The sequence below is a fragment of the Bombina bombina genome, chromosome 9 (assembly GCF_027579735.1).
Source record: "Bombina bombina isolate aBomBom1 chromosome 9, aBomBom1.pri, whole genome shotgun sequence".
Classification (NCBI taxonomy): Eukaryota; Metazoa; Chordata; class Amphibia; order Anura; family Bombinatoridae; genus Bombina; species Bombina bombina.
In genome coordinates, this window is record NC_069507.1 from 263,339,943 (window position 1) to 263,361,760 (window position 21,818).

The 21,818-nt window shown below is 30.4% G+C and overlaps 1 protein-coding gene across 1 annotated transcript; it reads left to right on the top strand.

The window, feature by feature from the left end:
• Positions 1 to 18,992: 18,992 nt before the first annotated feature.
• LOC128640559 (olfactory receptor 1G1-like) lies at positions 18,993 to 19,922 on the top strand. Its single transcript, XM_053693030.1, has one exon. The coding sequence runs from the start codon at positions 18,993 to 18,995 to the stop codon at positions 19,920 to 19,922; it is 930 nt and encodes a 309-aa protein (XP_053549005.1).
• The last annotated feature ends 1,896 nt before the right edge of the window (positions 19,923 to 21,818 follow it).

Here is a 21,818-nt window from a genome sequence, read left to right on the forward strand (position 1 = left end):
ATAAATAATAGCAGCAAGAGATATATGACAATATTTATATAAATAATGGCAGCAAGAGATATATAACAATATTCATATAAATAATAGCAGCAAGAGATATATAACAATATTCATATAAATAATAGCAGCAAGAGATATATAACAATATTCATATAAATAATAGCAGCAAGAGATATATAACAATATGCATATAAATAATAGCAGCAATAGATATTCAACAATATTCATATAAATAATAGCAGCAAGAGATATATAACTATATTCATATAAATAATAGCAGCAAGAGATATATAACAATATTCATATAAATAATAGCAGCAAGAGATATATGACAATATTTATATAAATAATGGAAGCAAGAGATATATAACAATATTCATGTAAATAATAGCAGCAAGAGATATATAACAATATTCATATAAATAATAGCAGCAAGAGATATATAACAATATTCATATAAATAATAGCAGCAATAGATATTCAACAATATTCATATAAATAATAGCAGCAAGAGATATATAACTATAATCATATAAATAATAGCAGCAAGAGATATATAACAATATTCATATAAATAATAGCAGCAAGAGATATATAACAATATTCATATAAATAGTAGCAGCAAGAGATATATAACAATATTCATATAAATAATAGCAGCAAGAGATATATAACAATATTTACGGTATATAAATAATAGCAGCAAGAGATATATAACAATATTCATATAAATAATAGCAGCAAGAGATATATAACAATATTCATATAAATAATGGCAGTAAGATATATATAACAATAGTCATATAAATAATAGCAGCAAGAGATATATAACAATATTCATATAAATAATAGCAGCAAGAGATATATAACAATATTCATATAAATAATAGCAGCAAGAGATATATAACAATATTCATATAAATAGTAGCAGCAAGAGATATATAACAATATTCATATAAATAATAGCAGCAAGAGATATATAACAATATTCATATAAATAATGGCAGTAAGATATATATAACAATATTCATATAAATAATAGCAGCAAGAGATATATAACAATATTCATATAAATAATAGCAGCAAGAGATATATAACAATATTCATATAAATAATAGCAGCAAGAGATATATGGCAATATTCATATAAATATTGGCAGCAAGAGATATATAACAATATTCATATAAATAATGACAGCAAGAGCTATATAACAATATTCATATAATAATGGCAGCAAGAGATATATAACAAGTCATATAAATAATAGCAGCAAGAGATATATAACAATATTCATATAAATAATAGCAGCAAGAGATATATAACAATAGTCATATAAATAATAGCAGCAAGAGATATATAACAATAGTCATATAAATAATAGCAGCAAGAGATATATAACAATATTCATATAAATAATAGCAGCAAGAGATATATAACAATATTCATATAAATAATAGCAGCAAGAGCTATATAACAATATTCATATAAATAATAGCAGCAAGAGATATACCAGTATAACAATATTCATATAATAAATGGCAGCAAGAGATATATAACAATATTCATATAAATAATAGCAGAAAGAGATATATAACAATATTCATATAAATAATAGCAGCAAGAGATATATAACAATATTCATATAAATAATAGCAGCAAGAGATATATAACAATATTCATATAAATAGTAGCAGCAAGAGATATATAACAATATTCATATAATAATAGCAGCAATATATATATAACAATAGTAATATAAATAATAGCAGCAAGAGATATATAACAATATTCATATAAATAATAGCAGCAAGAGATATATAACAATATTCATATAAATAATAGCAGCAAGAGATATATGGCAATATTCATATAAATATTGGCAGCAAGAGATATATAACAATATTCATATAAATAATGACAGCAAGAGCTATATAACAATATTCATATAATAATGGCAGCAAGAGATATATAACAATAATCATATAAATAATAGCAACAAGAGATATAACAATAGTCATATAAATAATAGCAGCAAGAGATATATAACAATATTCATATAAATAATAGCAGCAAGAGATATATAACAATATTCATATAAATAATAGCAGCAAGAGATATATGACAATATTTATATAAATAATGGCAGCAAGAGATATATAACAATATTCATATAAATAATAGCAGCAAGAGATATATAACAATATTCATATAAATAATAGCAGCAAGAGATATATAACAATATTCATATAAATAATAGCAGCAATAGATATTCAACAATATTCATATAAATAATAGCAGCAAGAGATATATAACTATAATCATATAAATAATAGCAGCAAGAGATATATAACAATATTCATATAAATAGTAGCAGCAAGAGATATATAACAATATTCATATAAATAATAGCAGCAAGAGATATATGGCAATATTCATATAAATATTGGCAGCAAGAGATATATAACAATATTCATATAAATAATGACAGCAAGAGCTATATAACAATATTCATATAAATAGTAGCAGCAAGAGATATATAACAATAATCATATAAATAATAGCAACAAGAGATATAACAATAGTCATATAAATAATAGCAGCAAGAGATATATAACAATATTCATATAAATAATAGAAGCAAGAGCTATATAACAATAGTCATATAAATAATAGCAGCAAGAGATATATAACAATATTCATATAATTAATGGCAGCAAGATATATATAACAAGTCATATAAATAATAGCAGCAAGAGATATATAACAATATTCATATAATTAATGGCAGCAAGAGATATATAACAATATTCATATAAATAATAGCAGCAAGAGATATATAACAATATTCATATATAAACTGGGTTTCAATTTACAACAGTTTCGATTTACAACCATTCCTTCTGGAACCTAACCCCGCCGTAAACTGAGGGCTACCTGTATTCATATAAATAATAGCAGCAAGAGATATATAACAATATTCATATAAATAATGGCAGCAAGAGATATATAACAATATTCATATAAATAATAGCACAGAGATATATAACAATATTCATATAAATAATAGCAGCAAGAGATATATAACAATAGTCATATAAATAATATCAGCAGGAGATATATAACAATATTCATATAAATAATAGCAGCAAGAGATATATAACAATAGTCATATAAATAATAGCAGCAAAAGATATATAACAATAGTCATATAAATAATAGCAGCAAGAGATATATAACAATAGTCATATAAAAAATAGCAGCAAGAGATATATAACAATAGTCATATAAATAATAGCAGCAAGAGATATATAACAATATTTGTATAAATAATAGCAGCAAGAGATATATAACTATATTCATATAAATAATAGCAGCAAGAGATATATAACAATATTCATATAAATAATAGCAGCAAGAGATATATAACAATATGCATATAAATAATAGCAGCAAGAGATATATAACAATAGTCATATAAATAATAGCAGCAAGAGATATATATAACAATATTCATATAAATAATAGCAGCAAGAGATATATAACAATATTCATATAAATAATAGCAGCAAGAGATATATAACAATAGTAATATAAATAATTACATCAAGAGATATATAACAATATTCATATAAATAATAGCAGCAAGAGATATATAACAATATCCATATAAATATTGACAGCAAGAGATATATAACAATATTCATATAAATAATAGCAGCAAGAGATATATAACAATATTTATATAAATAATAGCAGCAAGAGATATATAACAATATTCATATAAATAATAACAGCATGAGATATATGGCAATATTCATATAAATAATAGCAGCAAGAGATATATATATAACAATATTCATATAAATAATAGCAGCAAGAGATATATAACAATAGTCATATAAATAATAGCAGCAAGAGATATATAACAATATGCATATAAATAATAGCAGCAAGAGATATATAACAATAGTCATATAAATAATAGCAGCAACAGATATATAACAATATTCATATAAATAATAGCAGCAAGAGATATATAACAATAGTCATATAAATAATAGCAGCAATAGATATATAACAATATTCATATAAATAATAGCAGCAAGAGATATATAACAATATTCATATAAATAATAGCAGCAAGAGATATATAACAATATTTATATAAATAATAGCAGCAAGAGATATATAACAATATTCATATAAATAATAGCAGCAAGAGATATATAACTATATTCATATAAATAATAGCAGCAAGAGATATATAACAATATTCATATAAATAATAGCAGCAAGAGATATATAACAATATTTATATAAATAATAGCAGCAAGAGATATATAACAATATTCATATAAATAATAACAGCAAGAGATATATGGCAATACTCATATAAATAATAGCAGCAAGAGATATATAACAATATTCATATAAATAATAGCAGCAAGAGATATATAACAATAGTCATATAAATAATAGCAGCAAGAGATATATAACAATAGTCATATAAATAATAGCAGCAAGAGATATATAACAATATTCATATAAATAATTGCAGCAAGAGATATATAACAATATTCATATAAATAATAGCAGCAAGAGATATATAACAATATCCATATAAATAATGACAGCAAGAAATATATAACAATAGTCATATAATTAATGGCAGCAAGAGATATATAACAATAGTCATATAAATAATAGCAGCAAAAGATATATAACAATAGTCATATAAATAATAGCAGCAAGAGATATATAACAATAGTCATATAAAAAATAGCAGCAAGAGATATATAACAATAGTCATATAAATAATAGCAGCAAGAGATATATAACAATATTTGTATAAATAATAGCAGCAAGAGATATATAACTATATTCATATAAATAATAGCAGCAAGAGATATATAACAATAGTCATATAAATAATAGCAGCAAGAGATATATAACAATAGTCATATAGATAATAGCAGCAAGAGATATATAACAATATTCATATAAATAATAGCAGCAAGAGATATATATATATAACAATATTCATATAAATAATAGCAGCAAGAGATATATGGCAATATTCATATAAATAATAGCAGCAAGAGATATATATATAACAATATTCATATAAATAATAGCAGCAAGAGATATATAACAATAGTCATATAAATAATAGCAGCAAGAGATATATAACAATAGTCATATAAATAATAGCAGCAAGAGATATATAACAATAGTCATATAAATAATAGCTGCAAGAGATATATAACAATTGTAATATAAATAATGGCAGCAAGAGATATATAACAATAGTCATATAAATAATAGCAGCAAGAGATATATATATATAACAATATTCATATAAATAATAGCAGCAAGAGATATATAACAATAGTCATATAAATAATAGCAGCAGGAGATATATAACAATATTCATATAAATAATAGCAGCAAGAGATATATAACAATAGTCATATAAATAATAGCAGCAAGAGATATATAACAATAGTAATATAAATAATGGCAGCAAGAGATATATAACAATAGTCATATAAATAATAGCAGCAAGAGATATATATATATATAACAATATTCATATAAATAATAGCAGCAAGAGATATATAACAATAGTCATATAAATAATATCAGCAGGAGATATATAACAATATTCATATAAATAATAGCAGCAAGAGATATATAACAATAGTCATATAAATAATAGCAGCAAGAGATATATAACAATAGTCATATAAATAATAGCAGCAAGAGATATATAACAATAGTCATATAAATAATAGCAGCAAGAGATATATAACAATATTCATTTAATTAATGGCAGCAAGAGGTATATAACAATATTCATATAAATAATGGCAGCAAGAGATATATAACAATATCCATATAAATAATAGCAGCAAGAGATATATAACAATATTCATATAAATAATAGCAGCAAGAGATATATAACAATATTTGTATAAATAATAGCAGCAAGAGATATATAACAATATTCATATAAATAATAGCAGCAAGAGATATAACAATAGTCATATAAATAATAGCAGCAAGAGATATAACAATATTCATATAAATAATAGCAGCAAGAGATATATAACAATATTCATATAAATAATGGCAGCAAGAGATATATAACAATAGTCATATAAATAATGGCAGCAAGAGATATATAACAATAGTCATATAAATAATAGCAGCAAGAGATATATAACAATATCCATATAAATAATAGCAGCAAGAGATATATAACAATATTCATATAAATAATAGCAGCAAGAGATATATAACAGTAGTCATATAAATAATAACAGCAAGAGATATATAACAATATGCATATAAATAATGACAGCAAGAGATATATAACAATAGTCATATAAATAATGGCAGCAAGAGATATATAACAATATTCATATAAATAATAGCAGCAAGAGATATATAACAATAGTCATATAAATAATAACAGCAAGAGATATATAACAATATGCATATAAATAATGACAGCAAGAGATATATAACAATAGTCATATAAATAATAGCAGCAAGAGATATAAAACAATAGTCATATAAATAATAGCAGCAAGAGATATATAACAATATTCATATAAATAATAGCAGCAAGAGATATATAACAATATTCATATAATTAATAGCAGCAAGAGATATATAGCAATAGTCATATAAATAATAGCAGCAAGAGATATATAACAATATTCATATAAATAATAGCAGCAAGAGATATATAACAATATTCATTTAAATAATAGCAGCAAGAGATATATAACAATATTCATATAATTAATAGCAGCAAGAGATATATAACAATAGTCATATAAATAATAGCAGCAAGAGATATATAACAATAGTCATATAATTAATAGCAGCAAGAGATATATAACAATAGTCATAAATAATAGCAGCAAGAGATATATAACAATATTCATATAAATAATAGCAGCAAGAGATATATATAACAATATTCATATAAATAATAGCAGCAAGAGATATATAACAATAGTCATATAAATAATAGCAGCAAGAGATATATAACAATATTCATATAAATAATAGCAGCAAGAGATATATAACAATAGTCATATAAATAATAGCAGCAATAGATATATAACAATAGTAATATAAATAATAGTAGCAAGAGATATATAACAATATTCATATAAATAATAGCAGCAAGAGATATATAACAATGGTCATATAAATAATAGCAGCAAGAGATATATAACAATATTCATATAAATAATAGCAGCAAGAGATATATAACAATAGTCATATAAATAATAGCAGCAAGAGATATATAACAATAGTCATATAAATAATAGCAACAAGAGATATATAACAATATTCATATACATAATAGCAGCAAGAGATATATAACAATATTCATATAAATAATAGCAACAAGAGATATAACAATATTCATATAAATAATAGCAGCAAAAGATATATAACAATATTCATATAAATAATAGCAGCAAGAGATATATAACAATATTCATATAAATAATAGCAGCAAGAGATATATAACAAGTCATATAAATAACAGCAGCAAGAGATATATAACAATATTCATATAAATAATAGCAGCAAGAGATATATAACAATATTTATATAAATAATAGCAGCAAGAGATATATAACAATATTCATATATATAATAGCAGCAAGAGATATATAACAATATTCATATAAATAATGGCAGCAAGAGATATATAACAATAGTCATATAAATAATAGCAGCAAGAGATATATAACAATATTCATATAAATAATAGCAACAAGAGATATAACAATATTCATATAAATAATAGCAGCAAGAGATATATAACAATATTTATATAAATAATAGCAGCAAGAGATATATAACAATATTCATATAAATAATAACAGCAATAGATATATAACAATAGTCATATAAATAATAGCAGTAAGAGATATATAACAATAGTCATATAAATAATAGCAGCAAGAGATATATAACAATAGTCATATAAATAATAGCAGCAAGAGATATATAACAATAGTCATATAAATAATAGCAGCAAGAGATATATAACAATAGTCATATAAATAATAGCAGCAAGAGATATATAACAATAGTCATATAAATAATAGCAGCAAGAGATATATAACAATAGTCATATAAATAATGGCAGCAAGAGATATATAACAATATTTGTATAAATAATAGCAGCAAGAGCTATATAACAATATTCATATAAATAATAGCAGCAAGAGATATATAACAATATTCATATAAATAATCGCAGCAAGAGATATATAACAATAGTCATATAAATAATGGCAGCAAGAGATATATAACAATATTCATATAAATAATAGCAGCAAGAGATATATATATAACAATATTCATATAAATTATAGCAGCAAGAGATATATATAACAATAGTCATATAAATAATGGCAGCAAGAGATATATAACAATATGCATATAAATAATAGCAGCAAGAGATATATAACAATATTCATATAAATAATGGCAGCAAGAGATATATAACAATAATCAAATAAATAATGGCAGCAAGAGATATATAACAATATGCATATAAATAATAGCAGCAAGAGATATATAACAATATTCATATAAATAATGGCAGCAAGAGATATATAAGAATAATCATATAAATAATGGCAGCAAGAGATATATAACAATATCCATATAAATAATAGCAGCAAGAGATATATAACAATATCCATATAAATAATGGCAGCAAGAGATATATAACAATAGTCATATAAATAATAGCAGCAAGAGATATATAACAATATTCATATAAATAATAGCAGCAAGAGATATATAACAATAGTCATATAAATAATGGCAACAAGAGATATATAACAATATTCATATATATAATAGCAGCAAGAGATATATAACAATATTCATATAAATAATGGCAGCAAGAGATATATAACAATAGTCATATAAATAATAGCAGCAAGAGATATATAACAATATTCATATAAATAATAGCAGCAAGAGATATATAACAATAGTCATAGAAATAATGGCAACAAGAGATATATAACAATATTCATATAAATAATAGCAGCAAGAGATATATAACAATATTCATATAAATAATAGCAACAAGAGATATAACAATATTCATATAAATAATAGCAGCAAGAGATATATAACAATATTCATATAAATAATAGCAGCAAGAGATATATAACAATATTCATATAAATAATAACAGCAAGAGATATATAACAATAGTCATATAAATAATAGCAGCAATAGATATATAACAATAGTCATATAAATAATAGCAGCAAGAGATATATAATAATAGTCATATAAATAATAGCAGCAAGAGATATATAACAATAGTCATATAAATAATAGCAGCAAGAGATATATAACAATAGTCATATAAATAATAGCAGCAAGAGATATATAACAATAGTCATATAAATAATAGCAGCAAGAGATATATAACAATAGTCATATAAATAATAGCAGCAAGAGATATATAACAATAGTCATATAAATAATGGCAGCAAGAGATATATAACAATATTTGTATAAATAATAGCAGCAAGAGCTATATTACAATATTCATATAAATAATAACAGCAAGAGATATATAACAATATTCATATAAATAATAGCAGCAAGAGATATATAACAATAGTCATATAAATAATGGCAGCAAGAGATATATAACAATATTCATATAAATAATAGCAGCAAGAGATATATATATAACAATATTCATATAAATTATAGCAGCAAGAGATATATATAACAATAGTCATATAAATAATGGCAGCAAGAGATATATAACAATATGCATATAAATAATAGCAGCAAGAGATATATAACAATATTCATATAAATAATGGCAGCAAGAGATATATAACAATAATCATATAAATAATGGCAGCAAGAGATATATAACAATATGCATATAAATAATAGCAGCAAGAGATATATAACAATATTCATATAAATAATGGCAGCAAGAGATATATAACAATAATCATATAAATAATGGCAGCAAGAGATATATAACAATATCCATATAAATAATAGCAGCAAGAGATATATAACAATATCCATATAAATAATGGCAGCAAGAGATATATAACAATAGTCATATAAATAATAGCAGCAAGAGATATATAGCAATAGTCATATAAATAATAGCAGCAAGAGATATAACAATATTCATATAAATAATAGCAGCAAGAGATATATAACAATAGTCATATAAATAATAGCAGCAAGAGATATATAACAATATGCATATAAATAATAGCAGCAAGAGATATATAACAATATGCATATAAATAATAGCAGCAAGAGATATATAACAATATCCATATAAATAATAGCAGCAAGAGATATATAACAATATTTATATAAATAATAGCAGCAAGAGATATATAACAATAGTCATATAAATAATAGCAGCAAGAGATATATAGCAATAGTCATATAAATAATAGCAGCAAGAGATATAACAATATTCATATAAATAATAGCAGCAAGAGATATATAACAATAGTCATATAAATAATAGCAGCAAGAGATATATAACAATATGCATATAAATAATAGCAGCAAGAGATATATAACAATATCCATATAAATAATAGCAGCAAGAGATATATAACAATAGTCATATAAATAATAGCAGCAAGAGATATATAACAATATTCATATAAATAATAGCAGCAAGAGATATATAACAATAGTCATATAAATAATAGCAGCAAGAGATATATAACAATATTCATATAAATAATAGCAGCAAGAGATATATAACAATAGTCATATAAATAATAGCAGCAAGAGATATATAACAATAGTCATATAAATAATAGCAGCAATAGATATATAACAATATTCATATAAATAATAGCAGCAAGAGATATATAACAATATTCATATAAATAATGGTTCTATGATTTACTATTTCTTTTTATGTTAGCACTTATGTAAATAACATCAGATATATGGCACTTGTAAAACAACAATACAAATCTAAACCTTAAAAATATAAAGGCTGAACTTTTTCTTTCAGATTCAGGTAGAGCATGTGAATTTAAGCTTAACTTTCCAATGTATTTTTACTATCAAATTTCTTACAGCTAGATTACGAGTTTTTGTCGGTAAGGCTGTGCGGGGCTAACGAGCAGTTTCAGCTCACCGCTCACCTACAGACAACGTTGGTATTACGTTTTTTTTTAAACCCGGCGTTAGCCACAAAAAAGTGAGCATAGAGCAAAATTTAGCTCCACATCTCACCTCAATACCAGCGCTGTTTACGGTAGCGGTGAGCTGGCAAAACGTGCTCGTGCACAATTTCCCCATAGGAATCAATGGGGCAGATTCGGCAGAAAAAAAACCTAACACCTGGTTATTGTACTTATTTTAGCTAGGTAGCTATTAAATAGTTAATAACTATTTAATAACTATTGTACCTAGTTAAAATAAATACAAACTTGCCTGTAAAATAAAAATAAAACCTAAGATAGATACAATGTAACTATTACTTATATTGTAGCTAGCTTAGGGTTTATTTTATAGGTAAGTATTTAGTTTTAAATAGGAATAATTTAGTTAATTGTAGTAATTTGATTTAGATTATTTTAAATTATATTTAAGTTAGGGGGGGTGTTAGGGTTAGGGTTAGACTTAGGTTTAGGGGTAATACATTTAATATAGTTTTGGCGACGTTGGGGGTGGCAGATTAGGGGTTAATAAATGTAAGTAGGTGTCGGCAATGTTAGGGACGGCAGATTAGGGGTTAATAACATTTAACTAGTGTTTGCGAGGCGGGAGTGCAGCGGTTTAGGGGTTAATATATTTATTGAAGTGGCGGCGATGTCGGGTCGGCAGATTAGGGGTTAAAAAATGTATTTAAGTTTTTTGCGATGTGGGGGGGGGCTCGGTTTATGTGTTAATAGGTAGTTTATGGGTGTTAGTGTACTTGTTAGCACTTTAGTTAAGAGCTTTATGTTCCGGCGTTAGCCCATAAAACTCTTAACTACTGACTTTTAAATGCGCTAGGAGTCTTGACAGGAGAGGCTGTACCGCTCACTTTTTCCAAGACTCGTAATACCGGCGTTAGGAAAATCCCATTAAAAAGATAGGATACGCAATTTACGTAAGTCGATTTGCGGTATGCTCGAGTCGCGGAAAAAAAAGTGAGCGGTACACCTGTACCTGCCAGACTCGTAATACCAGCGGGCGTTAAAAAGCAGCGTTGGGACCTCTCAACGCTGCTTTTTAACCCTAACGCAAGACTCATAATCTAGGCGTTAGTTTTCTTGGTATATTTTGTTAAAAAAGCAGGTAGGTATGCTCAGGATAATGCATGTGCCTGTGGCACTATGTCAGCAGTTTTGCAAGAATGTTATACTTTGGCATTAGATGACAGCACTTATCATGTATTTTTCAAGACGCGCACACTACCTATCTAGATATCTCTTCAATAAAGAATATCATGAGAATGAAGAAAATTTTATTAAAATTAAAATGTCTAAATCATGAAAGAAAATGTTTGAGTTTATGTCCCTTAAATACACAGTATATTTGTGTTGTGTTTGTAAAGATGCCAGTTTAGTCTAGTTATACAGATGTATTATTGTTAACATAGGCCAATGCCTCAATTCCTCCTGTATTTGTTTGTCAGATTGTATCTTACAAGTATTGTATCATGGTATCAACTGTACCCATGGACATTGCTATGAAGTTTGTTAGCACTTTATAAATAAAGAATAATAATAATAATAATAATAATAATAATAATAATAATATGTCAAATTATCAATATGTAATTGAAGATGTTATTAATAATCACCTAGATTATGAGTTTTGCGTTACGGTTTTAACGCTGAAAAAAATGGCGATTTCAGCGTAAAAAACGTAACGCAGCCATTACGAGTCTTGTCGGTATAGCTATACCGCAAGCATTTTAGCCTGTAATGCAACTATACCGCACTCAAAAAAATGACGTTTTTGCGTGGTATTTCCATAGCGCCGGTATTACAAGTTGTGCGGTGAGGCTAAAATGCTTGCGTTCCAGCCTATACCGACATGATCCGTTCCGCTATCTGAGACCAGTAGTTAAGAGTTTTGCGCAACAAAACTGTTACACAAAACTCACAACTAAAATGTTACAAAGTACACTAACACCCATAAACTACCTATTAACCCTTAAACCGCCACCCTCCTGCATCACAAACACTATAATAAAGTTATTAACCCCTAATCTGCCGCTCCCAACATCGCTGACACTAATAAAAGTTATTAACCCCTATTCCTCCGCTCTCCGACATCGCCACCACTAAATAAAATTATTAACCCTACACCTCTAGCCTTCCACATCACCACCACTAAATAAACCTATTAACCCCTAAACCGCCAGCCCCCCTTACATTGCAAAAAACGAAATTAAACTATTAACCCCGAAACCTAACAACCCCCTTCAGCTACATAGATGACGTGTTCCTCCTGTGGAGGGGTACTTCACAGGATTTGCAGTCTTTTGTCAAATCTTTGAATAATGACATATTTAATCTTAAATTTACCCTAACCTTTGATTCGCTCGCAATTAATTTCTTGGATCTAACAGTTACAGTGTATGATGGCACTTTGAGAACAAAGATATACCGAAAGCTGACATCGACCAATAGTGTATTGAGAGCTGACAGCTTCCATCCTAAACACCAAATTAGGGGTATACCTATTTCTCAATTTTATAGGGCACGTAGAAACTGTACATCCAGAGAGGATTTTGCGAGTGAATCGAGAGAATTGACGAGACGATTCATCGATAGAGGCTATCCTAAGAAATTGATAAGTCAAGCTTATCAACGCCAATATGGGCACACGCAAGAGGATAGCATCTTCAATTCCTCAGACAAAAATAACCAAAAAACTGTCCATACCAATATACAGAAAGGTAAAATAAGATACATATCCGGATTTAATGATAAATGGGAGGATATACATAAAATTATGAAACGCTATTGGCATATACTCAAAAGTGATTCTAAACTTAACCGAGTTTTAACCTCCCAACCTCTCATGACTTCACGTAGGGCACCATACCTACGTGATAATCTGGTACATAGTCATTTTATTAGACCTAGAACTGAGTCAAATTGGCTTAGCCAATCAAGTATGGAGCCTGGTTGTTATCCCTGCAAACGATGCAAGGCTTGCAATTATATAGAGAAAATACGATTTTTTTCTGATAATAAAGGCAAGGTCTACAAGATTAGATCTAAAATCACTTGTCGAACTAAAGGTTTGGTGTATCTGGCCAGTGTAGTTGCCCCCTATATTATGTGGGCAAAACCACAAGGGCCCTCCGTGATAGGACCCTTGAGCACATCAGAGATATTGAGCAGGAAAAGGATACATCTAGTATAGCCAAACACTTTATGGAGTATCATAATTCCTTACCACGTGACTTTAGAATAATAGGGATTGACAGGGTTAATTTGGGATCTCGTGGTGGCAATATGGATAGAGTATTGCTACAACGTGAGAGTAAGTGGATTTTTAATCTAGGAACTCTTACTCCAAATGGCCTGAATGAGGAAAATAATTTGGGTCATTTTCTGTAATTTAAATTTATAGTATAAGTAAGAATACTTGTGCTATAATATCCAATATGTATAACTTAAAGGATCTTATAGTAGTTTCGAGTATGACAATTGCTGTCACTATAAGTCAGCCTCTCTTTACAATTATATGCACCGATATGTAATATAAAATTTAATAATTTTGTAAATGATTAACTTGTGCACCATGATTATTTAGTATTAACAGTTAACTGTTACTATTGAGTGGAACCTATATTCACAGGCTGGAAATCGGGAGGCAGTTAAACAATTGCGCTGCCTTTAAAAAGGACGTTAATACGTGCTAGTAACATACAAGCCCGGAAGAAGCCAATCAGAAGGTGAAACATACGTCGGCTAACTTTTTGGAGGAACGCAAGCACGCATTCGATGCAGAGGGTGTAAGCGCCAACTAAGATTACCCTGTGGTTTTGAGCCCTTGGATCTGCGGTGTGAGCGTGTAGAAGGAGGTGTGTCGGGACGCAGACACGGGATCCCTCCGTGGTGTATTAGCACTGGGAACGCCAGGTGTGTTACCGCGTAGAGGTAGAGCTCCTTCCAGGATCACGTCCACCAAGTTTTTGCAAGTTTGCTACAAAATCATCCACGGTTGTGTTTGCAGCGACCGGAATACGTTGGCATCAGCCACTGTTGTGGATTACATATATATTTTTTGCTGGAAGGTTTATTGCGGGACTCACAGGACTGACAACGTCTGAACTTTACGATGAGTATCACCTGTTCTTTTTCAGCAATTCTGCATTAATATTTAGTTTGCTTTCTCTATTATGTATCCTTAGGGGATTGTTTTGGTGCAAATGAACCATATTTGATAGCGATATTTGCTATACCTTTTATTTGTTATCTTTGTAATATCTATTTGATGCATAAAGCAATATTTTGTATATTTTTATGCATTAGATCTATCTATGAAATAGCTATATGGTGCATATCTGTTATATGTGATATACTTGTTCATTATTGATGTAATAGCTATGTATACTGTGCACAGTAATAGGGTTATTGTGCAATATGCGCAATTTTCTCAGTAAACAAATTATTTGACTAAGAGTGCTGTTATAAGGTATCTTTTTTCCTTTCATTTATTTTTACTAACAACCCCCTAACTTTAAATTAAAATCCCTATCTTAAAATAAATAAAAACTTACTTGTGAAATTAATTTGAATAGCCAATAGAATTTCAGTAGCTCACATCCTTTTGGCTAATTTAAACCGCCAATAGGATTTCAGTAGCTCTCATCCTATTGGCTGATTTGAATTTAAAAAAATCAAATCAGCCAATAGCAATGCAAGGGAAGCTATTTTGAAAAGGCTCCATTGCATTGAAGATTCAGTGTACGGCGGCGGCGACCATATGAAGAGGACGCTCCGCGATGGATGTCTTGAAGGATGGACCCGCTCCACGCCGCCGGGATGAAGATAGAAGACGCCGCCGGAATGAAAATAGAAGATGCCGCCTGGTTGAAGATAGAAGACGCCACCTGGATGGATGAATACCTCGCCGCCTGGATGAAGACTTCTCGCCGCCTAGATGTCCGGACTTAGTGTTAGTTTTTTTTTTTTACTTTTTTTGGGTGGGTTTTTTTTTTTTAGATTATGGTTTGGGCTTTTTTAAAAGAGCTAAATTACCTTTTAAGGGCAATGCAAAAGAGCTAAATTCCCTTTTCAGGGCAATGGAAAAGAGCTGAATGCTCTTTTAAGGGCAATGCCCATACAAATGCCCTTTTCAGGGCAATGGGAAACTTAGTTTTTTTTTTATTTTGGGGGGTTGGTTGGGTTGTGGGTTTTACTGTTGGGGGTCTTTGTATTTTTTTCAGGTAAAAGAGCTGATTTCTTTAGGGCAATGCCCTACAAAGGCCCTTTTAAGGGCTATTGGTAGTTTATTGTAGGCTAGGTTTTTTTTATTTTTGGGGGGCTTTTTTATTTTTATAAGGCTATTAGATTAGGTGTAATTGGTGTTATTTTGTATAATTTTGTTTGTTATTTTGTGTAATTTTGTGTTTTTTATTTTTTGTAATTTTAGACTTAAATTGTTTTAGTTTTTAGTAGTGTTAGCTGTTTTTTGATGTGTAATTTAGTTTTTTTAATTGATAGTTATTTTAATTTTAGTAGAATAGTTATGTTAGGTTAATTGTTAGTTGAAACTTAGTAAGTTTTTATTTATTTTAAGATAGGGATAATGTAATTTTAATATAAAGTTATGGGATGATAAGTTTAGGGGTTAATAGTTTAATTTATTTTTTTGCAATGTGGGGGGCTGGCAGTTTAAGGGCTAATAGGTTTATTTAGTGTCGGTGATGTGGGAGGCCAGAGGTTTAGGGGTTAATAGCTTTATTATAGTGTCGGCGATGTTGGGGTGCGGGGGAATAGGGGTTAATAACTTTATTATAGTGGTGGCGATGTCGGGGAGCTGCGGAATAAGGGTTAATAATGTTTATTAGTGGCGGCGATGTTGGGCGTGGCAGATTAGGGGTGTTTAGACTTGGGGTTTATGTTAGGGTGTTAGGTTTAAACTTAACTAAAACTATAAGTATAATGTATTATTTAATAGAAACAATTTGTATATACTCTATTGTGGAATGAGTGATGCATATATGCCAAAAAATAATTATATAATAATTTTTAATAAGATGTGCTGCTTTTATGGTTTCACAATTTTTATTAAGGTTTTGTTATAGAATTAATATAACATAAAAGCAACATTTACAATATTTTTTGAATATAAGTCTGATATTCAAGTAGTAGTAGAGTTTCTACTTCACATAAAGAACCTGTAAAGTGAGATAAATATCTTTCAAACTAAAATTTGTGTTTCTAATATTTTTTTAGGTATCTCTCCATTCTGATGAGACGTCTTAGATCATCTCACCTGAGCGGCAACTTTAGATCATCTCACCTGAGTGGTGAGCTTTAGGTCATCTCACCTGAGCAGAGAGCTTTAGATCATCTCACCTGAGCAGTGAGCTTTAGACCATATCACCAGAGCAGAGAGCATTAGATCATCTCACCTGAGCAGAGAGCTTTAGATCATCTCACCTGAGCAGTGAGCTTTAGACCATATCACCAGAGCAGAGAGCATTAGATCATCTCACCTGAGCAGAGAGCTTTAGATCATCTCACCTGAGCAGTGAGCTTTAGACCATTTCGCTTGAGCAGTGAGCTTTAGACCATCTTGCCTGAGCAGAGAGCTTTAGATCATCTTGCCTGAGCAGTGAGCTTTAGATCATCTCACCTGAGCAGAGAGCTTTAGATCATCTTACCTGAGCAGAGAGCTTTAGATCATCTCGCCTGAGCAGTGAGCTTTAGACCATCTCACCTGAGCAGTGAGCTTTAGATTATCTCACATGAGAAGTGAACTTTAGATCATCTCGCCTGAGCAGTGAGCTTTAGATCATCTCACCTGAGCAGAGAGCTTTAGATTATCTCACATGAGCAGTGAGCTTTAGATCATCTCGCCTGAGAAGTGAGCTTTAGATCATCTCAACTTGAGCAGTGAGCTTTAGATTATCTCACCTGAGCAGTGAGCTTTAGATCATTTCACCTGAGCAGTGAGCTTAAGATCATCTCACCTGAGCAGTGAGCTTTAGACCATATCGCCTGAGCACAGAGCTTTGGATCTTCTTGCCTGAGCAGAGAGCTTTAGATCATCTCACCTGAGCAGTGAGCTTTAGACCATTTTACCTGAGCAGTGAGCTTTAGATTATCTCACTTTAGCAGTGAGCTTTAGACCATCTCACCTGAGCAGAGAGCTTTAGATTATCTCACCTGAGCAGAGAGCTTTAGATAATTTTACCTGAGCAGAGAGCTTTAGATCATCTCGCCTAAACACAGAGCTTTGGATCTTCTCACCTGAGCAGAGAGCTTTAGATTATCTCACTTGAGCAGTGAGCTTTAGACCATCTCGCCTAAACACAGAGCTTTGGATCTTCTCACCTGAGCAGAGAGTTTTAGATTATCTCACTTGAGCAGTGAGCTTTAGACCATCTCACCTGAGCAGAGAGCTTTAGATTATCTCACCTGAGCAGAGAGCTTTAGATAATTTTACCTGAGCAGAGAGCTTTAGATCATCTCCCCTGAGCAGAGAGATTTATATCATCTCACCTGAGCAGAGAGATTTAGATCATCTCACCTGAGCATAGAGCTTTAGATCATCTCACCTGAGCAGTAAACTTTAGATCATCTCACCTGAGCAGAGAGCTTTAGATCATCTCACCTGAGCAGTGAGCTTTAGACCATCTCGTCTGAGCAGTGAGCTTTAGACCATCTCGCCTGAGCAGAGAGCTTTTGCATATCAGACTCCATATCTGTCCTACACAGAAAACCAGATTATGTACAATGATATTAGTAAATCAACTCAATGTGAGCGGATTCACAATCCAAGGAATTACTGATGCTTACGATCTCCAGTTACCTTTGTTTTTCCTGTTCCTTCACATGTACCTCATTATTATATTTGGGAACATCACAATTTTTGCTGCCATCTCATATGATTCTTATCTCCATACTCCCATGTATATATTCTTAATGAATTTATCAGTAAATGACATCTCATTAACCTCAACAGTTCTGCCTACAATGTTATATAATCTCTTTACACACCACAAAGGCATATCATTTGCAGGCTGCATGACTCAGATGTACATTTATTCCTCCTTCATTTGCACTGAAGCCGTCCTTTTGGCAGCCATGGCGTATGATCGCTATGTGGCCATCTGTCACCCTCTTCATTATGTTTTTCTAATGAGCTGGAAACGGTGTGTTCATTTTATTGTTGCCACATGGACCATTGGTTTTGCAGTCATTATAGGATATCCTGTTCTTATATCTGAGTTACCCTTTTGTGCTTCACATCTTATTAACCATGTTTTCTGTGACTTGAGCCCATTGATGAAGTTATCATGTGGTTCTCCATTTAATGTTGAGCTTTTGACCTATATTGAAGGGATATTAGTGGGTTTTACTTGCTTTTTATTTATATTGATCTCTTACATTTTTATTATATATTCCATTTTAAAAATCCAGTCTTCTGAAGGGAGGAAAAAAACATTCTCTACCTGTGGCTCACACCTCACCTGTGTCTCTATCTATTACGGATCAATCATTTGTCTGCACATGAGACCCTCAGCAAACTATTCACCTAACATGGACAGATATTTCTCACTTATCAATATTATCCTGGTTCCTATGTTAAATCCTGTCATTTATAGTTTTAAAAATCAGGAGGTTATAAGTGCTTTAATGAAACTAAAAAAAATGAGTGTGTGAATATCACTTCATATGTATATTACTTTATGTATATATGTCTCAAATCATTTTGTTATGAATATCATGGCCTGTGTGTACATGACTGAGCCCTGAAATAATTGTGGAATAGTTGTGGCCTTGAAATAGTTGTGGAATAGTTTTGGCCTTGAAATAGTTGTGGCCATTGTAGAAGAGTGGTGCTTACTGCGGAGCTATGGACTGATCAGTTGGATTACAACTGGTGAACTTGAAGCTCACAAAGAATACTTTGTTTGGGAGTCTGAGACAGGACTTTAGGAGAGGTGTTGGCTGTATGGATACATTTTAGTTTGAACCGGCCCTTTAAACAGTGTGTTTTTTAATATAATAGATCTTCTCTTTTGAACAGCCAGTTTGTTTGCTGTACCTTAAACTTCAGGTTATTATTCTTGTATTGGGTATATTGTTCATTAGACATGTTATTAATGCCTCTACGGTTTTCACACCAAAAAGCTTTCTACTTTGGGTAGTGTGGGGCTAAGTTTTATACCACCTGTCACCTGTCACCTGTCACCTAATCTTCTTTGCCACACTCGTGTCATATTTCTATGGAGCATAATGTACAATTGTATGAATCAATAGAACAATCATAGGTACATCCATAGATTACATTTTTGCTCTACTCGCTCTAACCACTATTTTTCGGTACTGCTGTTCTGTACTATTTTTAAATTTTGGAAATAAAGATACAGTTTTATTTACAGCGGTGGTGTTTGTCCTCACTTACTACATCCATAGATTATCTCAAAATTATCTGCTTCAGAAATTAACAGGGAATTCTCGTCAATATGGGCGGGAGAGGTTCTGCACCACTAAAATAACTGACCACATAAATTAATACAATGAAAATAAATTAAATATACATTTATGATTGAACTTTTATATTTTGTAATTTAAAAGTCTATAACGGCACTATGTGGCTGAGATAAGTAGGGTAGTAGAGGAGAGGGAGGGAAGAACCAAGGGGCATATGTATCAAGCTCTGTATGGAGCTTGTTGCCCCGTGTTTCTGGCGATCCTGCAGGCTCGCCAGAAACAGCAGTTATGAAGCAGCAGTCACAAAGACCGCTGCTCCATAACCTGTCCGCCTGCTCTGAGCAGGTGGACAGACATCGCCGGAAATCATCCCGATCGAGTACGATCGGGTTGATTGACACCCCCCTGCTGGCGGCTGATTGGCTGCGAGTCTGCAGGGGGTGGCATTGCACCAGCAGCTCTTGTGAGCTGCTGGTGCAATGCTGAATACGACGAGCGTATTGCTCGCCGTATTCAGCGATGTCTGTCGGACCTGATCCGCTCTGTCGGATCAGGTCCGTCAGACATTGATAACTAGAGGCCCAAGAGTCAATGATAGTGGGCTCAACGTGGCCAATAAAAAATGTGATGCAAATAAAAAGGATATCGTGTATCAACAACGTGCAAAATTCACCAGACCACAGTATCTCAAAAATAAAAAATGAACAAATTATTGTGCAGTCTTGTGACAATTAATAAATGTTAATACAATGTGTCAAATTTCTACTCACATAAACTTGAGCTATCTTAAGCTCAAGTATCGTGCAATCCTGATTCACAAAGCTGTCAGGCTCAGCTCACTCAGTGTTGGTGGAATCGAAATCTGTAATTGTGTCTCCACAAATAAAGAACAAGAATATAGGGGCCGATTTATCAAGCTCTGTATGGAGCTTGATGCCCCTGGTTCTGTGTGAGCCCTCAGGCTCACCGGAAACAGAAGTTATGAAGCAGCGGTTAAAGATCGCAGCTCCATAACTTGTCTGCTACTCTGAGGCGCGGACATAAATCAACCCAATCGAATACAATCAGGTTGATTAACACCTCCTGCCAGTGGCTGAATGGCCGCAAATCTGCAGGGGGCGG

Bases quoted from the DNA above. Each gene is read 5' to 3' on its own strand.
- LOC128640559 (XM_053693030.1), top strand. From the start codon at position 18,993: ATGATATTAGTAAATCAACTCAATGTGAGCGGATTCACAATCCAAGGA.